At 41.8% G+C, this 13,025-nt stretch overlaps 1 protein-coding gene across 4 annotated transcripts in view; it reads right to left on the bottom strand.

Annotated features, from left to right (window-relative positions):
- Nucleotides 1-13,025, bottom strand: part of LOC134343976 (zinc finger SWIM domain-containing protein 6) — a 188,667-nt gene that overhangs the window by 23,723 nt on the left and 151,919 nt on the right. For all 4 annotated transcript variants that reach the window (XM_063042984.1, XM_063042981.1, XM_063042985.1 and 1 more), the window contains exons 9-10: nt 7,005-7,265; nt 3,181-3,316 (exon numbers count right to left, since the gene is read on the bottom strand). In XM_063042984.1, coding sequence (XP_062899054.1) covers nt 3,181-3,316; nt 7,005-7,265 — 397 coding nt within the window. The remainder of the gene's footprint in view (nt 1-3,180; nt 3,317-7,004; nt 7,266-13,025) is intronic.

The following is a 13,025-nucleotide window of genomic DNA, read 5'->3' as shown; positions in this document are numbered from 1 at the left end:
CAGGAGGAATGAATCAGGAAGTTTTAGTGCGACTTCACAGGGTGAAACGGCACCTGAAATTCCATGCACAGTTTCCATATTTATGGAATAATATATTTGCATTGGAGGCAGAGAAATTCACTACATTGATTCCTGGGACAAAAGGGTTGGCACATGTTGAAAGATTAAGCAGGCTGGGCTTGTAATGATTTTGCACTATGTTTCCCTGCACCGCACTTACTCTGTAGTGGTACCAATACTCATTTGAACTTAGAAGAATGAAAAGTGATCTTAAAGAAATATTTAAAATCCTAAGGTCCAAGACCCTGAATCTTGGGGTCTTAATCACAAGATTAAGTCCCAAGATTCTGAGGGCGGTTTGAATGGGTGATTGCCAAGAGGAAGTATTAAATCTGGAAGCTAAGCTCTAGAATAAAGGGCTGCCCCATATTCAGAGATGAGGAGCAAGATTTCTCTTTACGGGTCAGGAGCCATTTAAATTGTCTACCCCAGACAGCTGCAGAGCCAGAGTCAAAATCTTCAGTGCAGAGGCATTTGACCTACAAAAGGAGTTGGGGGACATGTAAAGAGACCATTTGACAAGGTGCCATACAAGAGGCATAAATGTAAATTAAGAGCCCAAGGCTTTGAAGGAAGTGTTTTAGCATGGATTGAAATCCAGCAGTTACACAGAAAACAGAGTCGGAATAAATGGGCCATTTTTAAGCTGGATGGATGCAACTAGTGGTGTTCTCCAGGGATTCATTCTTGGCCCACAATTGTTCACTATTTGCATTAATGACCCAGAGGAAGGTTTAAGTTTACCAACGGTATAAAATTAGGTGAAGGGCATGTAATGAGGAAGCTGAGATTCTGCAACAGGGCATAAACAGATTGAGTGACTGGACAAAAACGTGGTAAACACAGTTTAATGGGAAGGAGCGCGAGTTCACACGTTTCTGGAAAAGGAATCAAAAGTCTGAAAATGAGTGAAGTACAAAGGGATCAAGATGTTCTAGAGCAGGAACATGAAATGTTAGTAAGCAGGTTCAAAAAAAAGTAGTTAAGGCTAAGAACACTTCGGCTTTTGTTGAGAAAGAATTGGATTTTAAGAACAAGGTAAGGCCACATCTGGAATACTGCACAGTTTTGGTTTTGTTATCTATAAAAAAGAACGAGGAAGAAAAAATAAAGAAAGAGGCTTTCTCAAGTCCCAAGATTCACAGAGCCAATTCCTGGAGACGAGAAGATTCTCCTATCAAAAGCAGATGGATAGTTTGGTCCTGTGTTCCATAGATCTCATTAGATACAAAGATAGTCAAGAGAAAATCTGGAGCATTGAAAAAGGAAGTAACACTTCAATGTCCAACTGGAGACCTGATAATTTATGTTATTTTACTGTCTTTCTGTGGCTTATCTCATTTTACCATGTGTACAAAATGCTGGTAATAGGTCACATCTTTAACAGTTTCTAATGGTACGTGTGAAAATGGCTGATGCACACTGAATGACATTGCTGGATGCCCATCTGACCTGACAGAAACATCCAATATGCTGAAGGATTTTGCACCTGGAAGTATCAAAACAACTTTACTGTGGCCACTAATGATCGCTAGCAATAATCGAATATTCATAATAAAGCTTTTCTCGATAAGTTGCCTGTAGAAAATGTGTTCAAGAACATCCATTTCCTAAACAAATGATTCAATGAAGTAACACAGAAACATAGAAAATAGGGGCAGTAGGCCATTCGGCCCTTCGAGCCTGCACCGCCATTCAGTATGATCATGGCTGATCATCCAACTCAGAACCCTGTACCGGCCTTCCCTCCATACTCCCTGATCCCTTTAGCCACAAGGGCCATATCTAACTCCCTCTTAAATATAGCCAATGAACTGGCCTCAACTGTTTCCTGTGGCAGAGAATTCCACAGATTCACCACTCTCTGTGTGAAGAAGTTTTCCCTAATCTCGGTCCTAAAAGACTTCCCCTTTATCCTCAAACTGTGACCCCTCGTTCTGGACTTCCCCAACATTGGGAACAATCTTCCTACATCTAGCCTGTCCAATCCCTTTAGGATTTTATACATTTCAATAAGATCCCCCCTCAATCTTCTAAATTCCAGAGAGTATAAGCCTAGTCGATCCAGTCTTTCATCATATGAAAGTCCTGCCATCCCAGGAATCAATCTGGTGAACCTCCTTTGTACTCCCTCTATGGCAAGGATGTCTTTCCTCAGAATAGGGGACCAAAACTGCACACAATACTCTAGGTGTGGTCTCACCAAGGCCTTGTACACTGCAGTAGTACCTCCCTGCTCCTGTACTCAAATCCTCTTGCTATGAATGCCAGCATACCATTTGCCTTTTTCACCACCTGCTGTACCTGCATGCCCACTTTCAATGACTGGTGTATAATGACACTCAGGTCTCGTTGCACCTCCCCTTTTCCTAATCGGCCACCATTCAGATCATAATCTGCTTTCCTGTTTTGCCACCAAAGTGGATAACCTCACATTTATCCACAAGTAATGTCAGAAATTAAAACATTTCCACACACTGAAATTATATTACTCAGTGTATAATTCCAAAGGTACATTAGTCTCCTTAGCTGGTGAGTTCTTGCTGGGACTCAAAAACTTCTCATTTACCTGCTCCAATGCAGCAGGTGAAGATTTCAGTTATCTGCATTTTAACTCTTTTCTGCTGCATAATCACTGTACAAATAAAACAATCATTTCACCAGGTTGACCATAAATGACAGTTTGTCAATGCCATTAAGTAACCTATGTCCAAATGATGGTTAGTCAAGAGGAGGGGTAGGGGTGGAAACGAAGGCAATTATAACCACGGCCATCCTGAGGTTTAGTTCAAATCTATTACAGCATATTTATTATTCACACATTCACTAAAATCTCATTTTCAGACATCATGAATAATTTAATAAGATTTCAGTTAACGTCAGTTTGTCATTAAATACTCTAAAACTGCCGACAATCTAACTCCAACACAACCAGATTCTGTAGCACTGCAATACCGACAGATAGATTGGATGTCTGAGATGCAAGAACAGCATTCTCTTTACTGCAGCCATTCATTGGACTGAGATGTGGATGCACAGGCTGTTCTTTAAGATTACTAATTAAGCAAATATGCTAGCAATGCAAAAAAAAAATGGTCTGCAGCAATGACCAATACTCACCGCATCGCTCTCAGTGCAATCTTGTATGCCAACTCAGCATCATGAGGTAGGAGAGACGTAAAGAGATACTTAGCAAAGGTGTGCATTGGAACACTCTCTCGGTAGATTATTTCACCCAGACCACTGTAAGGCCCACCTAAGGAAAAGGGCAAATATTAGCCTCATTAATTAGCCTAATAGATATAGCCTAAAAATAAAATGCAATCTCTGTACACTAATCCAACCATTTCTATAGCTGTACACAATTAAAGTGTCAGATCATCATTGGGAGGGTATTTTGAAACATTTGGGAATTGAGTGAAGGTTAATGAGGCTATAGCCAATGCACCTAAGGTTATGACTTGAAAACGGAGTTGGTCAGTAATTGAGCAGGTTCAGAGGGAGAGACGAGATTTTGTACTCTGCCAAATCAACCAGATCTCTAGTTCAACAAATATTTTCCAAAAAGGGAATATACTATTACATTTCTGCCCCCAATATCATTGCCTATATTGAACACCAAGCAGCCATCAAGAGTATATTACGTCTAAAAATTTACTTTAGAGACCAGAAAGACTGACAGTTAAATGCTGTACTGAGAAAGGGCAGGACTGATAAAGATGCATCTTTCAGGCAAGATGTAACCTGTGATTTTTAATACTTTACATATTCACAAACGTATCCAAAAGCATTAAAGAATATTTTTCCCCGCCTCCTTAGCCAATGTTTATTCTTCATCTAAAATTATTAAATAAAAATTAACTGGTCATCATCTCTATATAGATGGTAGAACTCAGTGAACAAATTGAACACACTTAAATGGAAAGTCTTAAGAATTCATCAGGTTGTATGAAGTAAGTTGTTTTGTTATTGGTATTCACGTACAGCTTCCAAAATGCTGTACTATTGAACATTCCATTCTCCCACCACCATTGCCCAGGGATGCATGGGGGCTTCTTCATAACATCTACCAGGTATATGGGAGAATGATTATTGCTGGTAGGTAGTCTGGGAGTTGGTGGAGGTGTTGCTCTTCATTACCATTCTCCATGATTTTATTGACTGAGACACAGCAGGTTAAAGTCCTGTCTTACTTTGCCAACAGTATTTGCTAGATCACATGCATGCATCTAATATCACTGTATGTCAAATCTATTTATTTCTGGAAAATAGAAACAGGAAAAGTTTTAGATAAAGTTTGGACTATACATGAGGATATTGACACTTCTACTAGTTAATAACCAAGTACCAGCTCATTTCTCCAGTTCTGAAAAACTGTTTATAAATTAATTCCTTTCCAAAAAAGGAATGTATGTTAGGTCACAGATCTCTCAGTGGGTGAGCATCTGGGGGACAGTGACCACCGCTCCCTGGCCTTTAGCATTATCGTGGAAAAGGATAGAATCAGGAGAGGACAGGAAAATTTTTAATTGGGGAAGGGCAAATTATGTGGCTATAAGGCTAGAACTTGCAGGTGTGAACTGGGATGATGTTTTTGCAGGGAAATGTACTACGGACATATGGTCGATGTTTAGAGATCTCTTGCAGGATGTTAGGGATAAATTTGTCCCGGTGAGGAAGATAAAGAATGGTAGGGTGAAGGAACCATGGGTGACAAGTGAGGTGGAAAATCTAGTCGGGTGGAAGAACGCAGCATGCACGAGGTTTAGGAAGCAAGGATCAGATGGGCCTATTGAGGAATATAGGGAAGCAAGAAAGGAGCTTAAGAAGGGGCCGAGAAGAGCAAGAAGGAGGCATGAGAAGGCTTTGGCGAGTAGGGTAAAGGAAAACCCCAAGGCATTCTTCAGTTATGTGAAGAACAAAAGGATGACAGGAGTGAAGGTAGGACCGATTAGAGGTAAAGGTGGGAAGATGTGCCTGGAGGCTGCGGAAGTGAGCGAGGTCCTCAATGAATACTTCTCTTCGGTTTTCACCAATGAGAGGGAACTTGATGATGGTGAGGACAATATGAGTGAGGTTGATGCTCTGGAGCATGTTGATATTAAGGGAGAGGAGGTGTTGGAGTTGTTAAAATACATTAGGACGTTTAAGTCCCCGGAGCCTGACAGAATATTCCCCAGGCTGCTCTACAAGGCAAGGGAAGAGATTGCTGAGCCTCTGGCTAGGATCTTTATGTCCTCGTTGTCCATGGGAATGGTACCGGAGGATTGGAGGGAGGCGAATGTTATCCCCTTGTTCAAAAAAGGTAGTAGGGATAGTCTGGGTAATTATAGACCAGTGAGCCTTATGTCTGTGGTGGCAAAGCTGTGGGAAAAGATTCTTAGAGAATCATGGTCTGATCAGGGACAGTCAGCATGGCTTTGTGAAGGGTAGATCGTGTCTAACAAACTTGATAGAGTTCTTTGAGGAGGTGACCAAGCATATGGATGAAGGTGGTACAGTGGATGTGATCTACATGGAGTTTAGTAAGGCATTTGACAAGGTTCCACACGGTAGGCTTATTCAGAAAGTCGGAAGGCATGGGATCTAGGGAAGTTTGGCCAGGTGGATTCAGAATTGACTTGCTTCAGAAGGCAGATGGTCGTGGTGGAGGGACTACATTCAGACTGGAGGATTGTGACTAGTGGTGTCCCACAAGGATCTGTTCTGGGACCTCTACTTTTCGTGATTTTTATTAACGACATGGATGTGGGGGTAGAAGGGTGGGTTGGCAAGTTTGCAAACGACACAAAGGTTAGTGGTGTTGTAGATAGTGTAGAGGATTGTCAAAGATTGCAGAGAGACATTGATAGGATGCAGAAGTGGGCTGAGAAGTGGCAGATGGAGTTCAACCCGCAGAAGTGTGAGGTTGGTACACTTTGGAAGGACTAACTCCAAGGCAGAGTACAAAGTAAATGGCAGGATACTTGGTAGTGTGGAGGAGCAGAGGGATCTGGGGGTACATGTCCACAGATCCCTGAAAGTTGCCTCACAGGTGGATAGGGTAGTTAAGAAAGCTTATGGGGTGTTAGCTTTCATAATTCGAGGGATAGAGTTTAAGAGTCGCATTGTAATGATGCAGCTCTATAAAACTCTGGTTAGGCCACACTTGGAGTACTGTGTCCAGTTCTGGTTGCCTCACTATAGGAAGGGTGTGGAAGCATTGGAACGGGTACAGAGGAGATTTACCAGGATGCTGCCTGGTTTAGAAAGTATGCATTATGATCAGAGATTAAGGGAGCTAGGGCTTTACTCTTTGGAGAGAAGGAGGATGAGAGGAGACATAATAGAGGTGTACAAGATAATAAGAGGAATAGATAGAGTGGATAACCAGCGCCGCTTCCCCAGGGCACCACTGCTCAATACAAGAGGACATGGCTTTAAGGTAAGGGGTGGGAAGTTCAAGGGGGATATTAGAGGAAGGTTTTTTACTCAGAGAGTGGTTGGTGCGTGGAATGCACTGCTTGAGTCAGTGGTGGAGGCAGATACACTAATGAAGTTTAAGAGACTACGAAGGAATTTAAGGTGGGGGGTTATATGGGAGGCAGGGTTTGAGGGTCGGCACAACATTGTGGGCTGAAGGGCCTGTACTGTGCTGTACTGTTCTATGTTAAAAGCTAAAACTGCACACTCCTTTTCTTGTGGGTTAGAGAAAATCATGTTTTTAGATTATTTGAAGGATATCACTTGTTCACATTTAAGGTTATAATAATCAGGATATGCTAACACATTAGAAAGGAAAGGTGTGTTTGTTTCTACAATTTGCCCAGCAACATTCCCAGTCTTTGCATTGGCAGCAAGCTCCAGTACAAAGGTAGACTGGCAGGTAGATTAAAGTACAACATTAAGTACACAGAAAGCAAAGAAGTAATCCATAAAGGCAATTTTAGCCTAGTTAAACTTGCCTTCTAGTAGGAAGACAGCTTGTTTTCGAAAAATTTTCACCAACATGTCATCTAATTCTATCTCCTGAAGCTTTGCAATCAGTTGTTCCTCATTGCGACACACTTTCTCCTGTGCATACAAACCATCAGGCATTATTCGCTGCTGGCCTAATCCAATCAGGGCTATTTCAACAGCTAATGTTAAGTAAGATTCCCCATCTTCCAGGAACTTGTGCGCTGGTAGATGTTGATACTCAAGCAACTTCAGCTGCCCCATTGTTTCTGTGAAAATAAAACCAGAGGCATACATAAATGCATTACGTTTTTTGTATGTGAAACAATATTCATTTAAAATATAGCCATAACAAATTTTTGAAATATGGAACCAAACTATAGTTGTAATGAGGAAACTCATTTCAGCATACTTGCTGTCCCTGGGATCATAACCCTACATTATTAAGCACCTCCAGCAGTCAAGCAAGTAAATGCAGCCACTGTATGTTCAATTTTGAAAGCTCTAGCCTGCATGCATATTTGTGACGTGCAGTTTAAAAAGAAATGTAGAGGGCAATTTGAGAACCACATTATAGGAAGGACGTGGTTGTACTGGAGGTGCAGAAGAATGCACAGAAACACAAGCTGCACAGAGACGTGCACACAGCCCAGTCCAAGGACACAAACCATCCCCATCAACAGCAAGGAATCCCATCATCAAGCTTATGTCCCTTGTCACCCACCCTGTCACCTCCTATTCCCTCCTGCACAGCCATCCATTTTTCCTTCAACCATGTGCCTATCTAAGAGCGTCTCAAATGTTCCAATGCATTTGCTTCCACCACCATCCCTGGCAGAGCGTTTCACGCACCCACCACTATGTGTAAAAACCTACCACTGATATCTGCCTATACTTCCCTCCAATCACCTTAAAATTATAGTTACCCTATTCGCCACTTTCGCCCTGGGATTCTCAGGAATGCTTCAACTATGGGCAGAGAGCAAGCAGGCTGGTTTGTCTTCCTTGAAGAGGAGGTGATTGGGTGGGTGACAAGGGACTGGTGCAGTGGAACTGACAGAGGTATAAAAAAAAATGATGAGAGGCATCGAGGATAGACAGGAAGAAGCTTTTCCCCTGGCATATGAGGAGGAGGTGGCTTAGATGGGATCAGGGGACGAATCTTTTCACTCAAAGGGTGGCAGAAGTTTAAAAACATACTGCCTTTAGGTGAGACAGAGAGACAGAGAGACAGAGAGACAGAGAGACAGAGAGACAGAGAGACAGAGAGACAGAGAGACAGAGAGACAGAGAGACAGAGAGACTGAGAGACTGAGAGACTGAGAGACTGAGAGACTGAGAGACTGAGAGACTGAGAGACTGAGGATTTAAGCAGCATCTGGAAATGCACTTGACGAGCTGAGGCGAACTGGCTACAGAGCAAGTGTTGGTAAATGGGATGAGGTATAGGTACGTACTCGATGGTGACATGAACATGGTGGGCCAAATAGCCCATTTCTTTACTGTATGATGGTCCAACTTCCATTCATCCAAATAAACCTGTGTACTGCAAGCTAAGTTTTCAGAAGCCTTCAAGCAGACTGCTTGAAACCAGGAAAAAATGAAAACCACCTAAGGTACAGTCGATGTTTCAGGCACGCAACAGGCCAGGCAGTATCTCTAGGAAGAGGTATAGTACCGCTTCCTACAGATGCTGCCTGGCCTGCTGCGTTCACCAGCAACTTTGATGTGTGTTTCTTGGATCAGAGCCACTGGTTAGTCATTCCTCGATCAGACCACTAGAGGGATCCCAAAGGGTAAAAACAACCTCTGCACTCAGTCCTTTTCCCAGCAACAGTGCAATATGATAGTAATCAGGGAAAAAAAATTGTTTTAAAGATCAACCTACGGACGAGATTAATTCTCCCCACTGAACCACATTCATTACTGCTTCTCCCATCACCGATCCCCAACCCCCGCCCATCTGACCCCTAGAAGGCCTGGTTAAAAATAGCTCCGGCCGAATCTTTTCATTAACAGCAGCCCTTTCACACAACAGTGACTACATTTCAAAAGTACTTTGTTAGTTGTAAAGCACTTTGGGGCATTCTGAGCCAATGCAAGCTGCTGTATAAACACAAGCCCTTCTCTGTTAATTTTGCAGGTTAGAAACTCTGAGGACCAAAAGCACAGACCGCACTGTGGACAACGTGATTGTAATCAACAGTATGAAACTGGAAATCCAACAAGAATGAGAATTCAAAACAGCAAAGCGAGAAAGTATCCCTCTGAACCATTTACACGGCCTGAGAATTTTAAATCAGAAACCCTCATTTTATTTACCAATTTGAACTGGGTAAATCAACTAATCTAACCAATTAATTTTTAAAATAATTAACTCAAATTGCCAGGAGTCAGTTGACAGTAGAAAAGACAACCACCATCACCCCTCACAACATCTGCTGGGTTTTGTAACAACTTCAGCTCACTGTTACTGAGCCAGAGTCAGAGGGACAGTGCAGGGAAGGAGATGCAATTGCTTCCAAGGATACTTCGGTACTTGGGTATTATAACTGGAGGAAAAGGCCTGGCTTAGTTAGTGTTTTAGATTTAGTTAATGGCTGGGACAGGAAGACATGACTGCAACCCAGCCAGTTCCAGGGACTAGATATGTATTGGGGAGGCCAATCCTGCCTCCTGCTTAAGGCAGAGAAGGTCAGTGTGGATGAAAACAAAAATGGCTGGAAAAACAGGCATATGGCCCTGGGGCTGGGATGTTCTGTACAATGCCATATGCTCATTGTTGTGGATCTATTGTCAAATGAGCATAACCTGCTCTTTGTACATGATTATTAAGAGTGTCAAATGTTACAGGAAGAAGGCAGGAGAATGGGGTTGAGAGGGAAAATAAATCAGCCATAACTTCTCAATGGGCTAAGTGGCCTAATTCTGCCGTCTAAACTACAATATTGTGTTGACTTTTTAAACCTACTCCAAAATCAATCTAACGTTCCCAATAGCCCTCCAGTTTTCTTTCATCCACGTGCTTATCTAAGAGTCTCTTAAAATGTCTCTAAATGTATCTGCCTCAGCCATAATATGCATCAGTGCATTCTATGCACTCACCACTGTAAAAAAAATTCCTATCTCTGACAACCCCCCACACTTCCCTCTAATCACCTTATATCCTTTCACATTAACCATGACCACCACAGGGGGGGCAGCAGTGGCTGTCCACTTGTCCGCTCTAACAATGCCTCTCATCTTGTACACCTCTTTCAAGTTGCCTTTCATCCTCCTTCACTCCAAAAAGCCTTGGCTCACTCAACCATCAAGATACACTCTCTAATCGAGTCAGCATCCTAGTAAACTCCCTCTGCACCCTCTCCAAACATCTACATCCTTCCTAAAATGAGGAGATGAGAACAATATTCTAAATGTAGCCCAAGCAGAGTTTTATAGAGCTGCAACATTACCTCACAGCTCGAACTCAACCCCCAAGAAATGGAGGCCAACATGGCACACGCCTTTGTAACTACCTTAACAATTTGCACAGCAATTTTGCGAAAAATATGAACTTGGACACCAAGATCCTTCTGTTCCTCTACACTGCTAAGAATACTGCCACTAACCTTGTACTCTGCCTACAAATTCAACCATCCAAAGTACCAATGCAAACTTCTCCAAGTTGAATCTCCACTTCTCAGCCTAACTCTGCATCCTACCAATGTCCCATTGCAACAGACAACCTTCTAAACTATCCACACTACCAAACTTTGATATTTGCAAACTTACTAATCCACCCTTCCACTTTCTCAAAGTAACTTACAAAAATTATAAAGAGCAGGGATCCAGGAACAGATCCCAGCAGAACACCACTAGTCACCAACCTCCTGGCAGAATATTTTCCAGCTACTACTACCGTCTGACTTTTTTGGGCAAGCCAGTTCTGAATCCATGCAGCCAAGTTTCCCAGGATCCCATACCTCCTTATTTTCTGAATGAGCTTACCACGGGGGACCTTTCTGAATGCCTTAGTAAAATCCATATACAACACATTCATTGCTCGAACTTCAAATTGTTTTGTAAATTCCTCAAACAAGTCAATCAGGCTCATGAGGCATGACCTGGCCCTTATAAAGCCACACTGACCATCCCTAATCAGACAATGCTTCCCCAAATGCTCGTAAATCTTTTCTCTAAGAATCCTCTCCAGTAGTTCGTCCACCACTGATATATAATTCCCAGGGCTATTTTTATTGCCTTCTTGAACAATCAAACTATGCCTGCCATCCTCCAATCTTCTGGTTCTACTCTTGTGGCCAGTGAGCACAAAGATCATCACCAAAGGCTCAGAAATCTCTTCCCTCGCTTCCTGTAGTTACTTGGGGTATATCCTATCCACCTCCAAGGAATTCTATACAAAAGTTTTTCAAGATTTCCAGCACATCCTCTTTCTTAACCTCAATTTGCTTCAGCATATTAGCCTGTTCTATGCTGTCCTTAGATTTGTCAACATTCCTTTCACTGGTGAATAAAGTATTCATTGAGGACCTTCCCTACCTCCTCCAACTCCAGGCACGCTTCCTCTTTTATCCATGATCACTCCTACCCTCGCGACTGTCCTTCAAGGACATGTAGAATGCCTTGGGGACTTTCCTTAATTCTACTCACTATGTCCTTTTCATGTCCATTTCTAGTTCTCCTAAGTCTTGAGAATAAGGTCCGACTGCTCCCTGCCCTGTACCGGAGTTAATAACATCTACTTTTAACTGAAGTAGATCTTGAAAGTGGTAGGGAAGAATCCAGTTGGTGATCCACATAAAAAAAAACACTTAATTCTCAAACTAGCAATGACATTTTGCTGGAAGTCTGATCACCTGAGCAATTAAAAACAGAACTACAAGGTAGTAATGTTTTAAATCAATTGTATTTAAATGTTTTACTGGAGTATGCATCTTTAATGTCTTTATATATTGTAATACATTTTACAGTTTCATTCATTTTTAAGTACCTTTTTTTTTAAAAAAAAAGGGCTGCTTTCTTACATAAAAGGAACAAGTTTGACAGGTAGCCAAGCCACTGGGAAAGCCAGTAAGCATGGCTTAACCACCTGACAAAGCTGTTTTCCAGCTGTTCTCTAGGTAAGGCTCGTTCTGTCGCAATCCCCAGCCCACTTAAATAGCTTGCAACAGGTGGGCTTTCAGGATCTTCCCAAACGTGGAGAAAATGTAAGTCGGTAGAACATATGTAAACTCATTTCTTTGTAAATCCAGACGAAGGTTTGGATTTTGTTAAATATGAGTATTGCACCAAAATAAAAACATGTTTATTATTACTTTACTTTTGCATCAATCAAATGTGTTAACTGAAACTAATTGACAGCCTTAAATTAAATTCTTGGGAAACAAGCCCCAGTCCATCACTCCACCCATATGCAGATTGGTGAATCCAATAGTTGGTATAGTAACTAGGGTTTTAAAGTATTAAGAACTGGCAAGTTTAGGCAAGGTAAATAGAGACGTACACATAAAGAGAAGTTAAAGTCAATATAGTAATGTCCGGTAGTAATTTGGATATAGAACTGTGTAACAGGGTCAAAGCACTTAATATTGTATTGGGATTAGAGTCAAATAAGAGGAAAACATTCAAATCATTCTATCCACATGCACAATGCACTCATAACAAATTAGATGTCATAAAAAGAGTCATCCTTACTGAGGCATTGTGGCCAAGATAAGAAACTAAACATTCCAGGGAACATGGTTTTAATAAAATAGCCAATATATCAAGCACCAGCAGTGGCCCTGATAATAACACCCGAAAAGATCCTGGTATAGAAAATTAGTTATGTAGAGCCAGTATGGGAGAGACTAGTTTTCTCAGCCCCCGGGCAGTAATTTGTTTTATTCTGTGTTTGATGCTATGATTAGAAGACCATGAAAGGAGGAGTATACATTAATCACCCTGCACTTCAGTCTCATGTAGAAAGGGCAAACTAAATTAGCAAAATGTGTACATGGCCTGCAGTTAAAATCCTTTTGCAGGCA

The sequence above is a fragment of the Mobula hypostoma genome, chromosome 3 (assembly GCF_963921235.1).
Source record: "Mobula hypostoma chromosome 3, sMobHyp1.1, whole genome shotgun sequence".
NCBI lineage: Eukaryota > Metazoa > Chordata > Chondrichthyes > Myliobatiformes > Myliobatidae > Mobula > Mobula hypostoma.
This window is presented reverse-complemented; position numbering and strand designations above follow the sequence as displayed.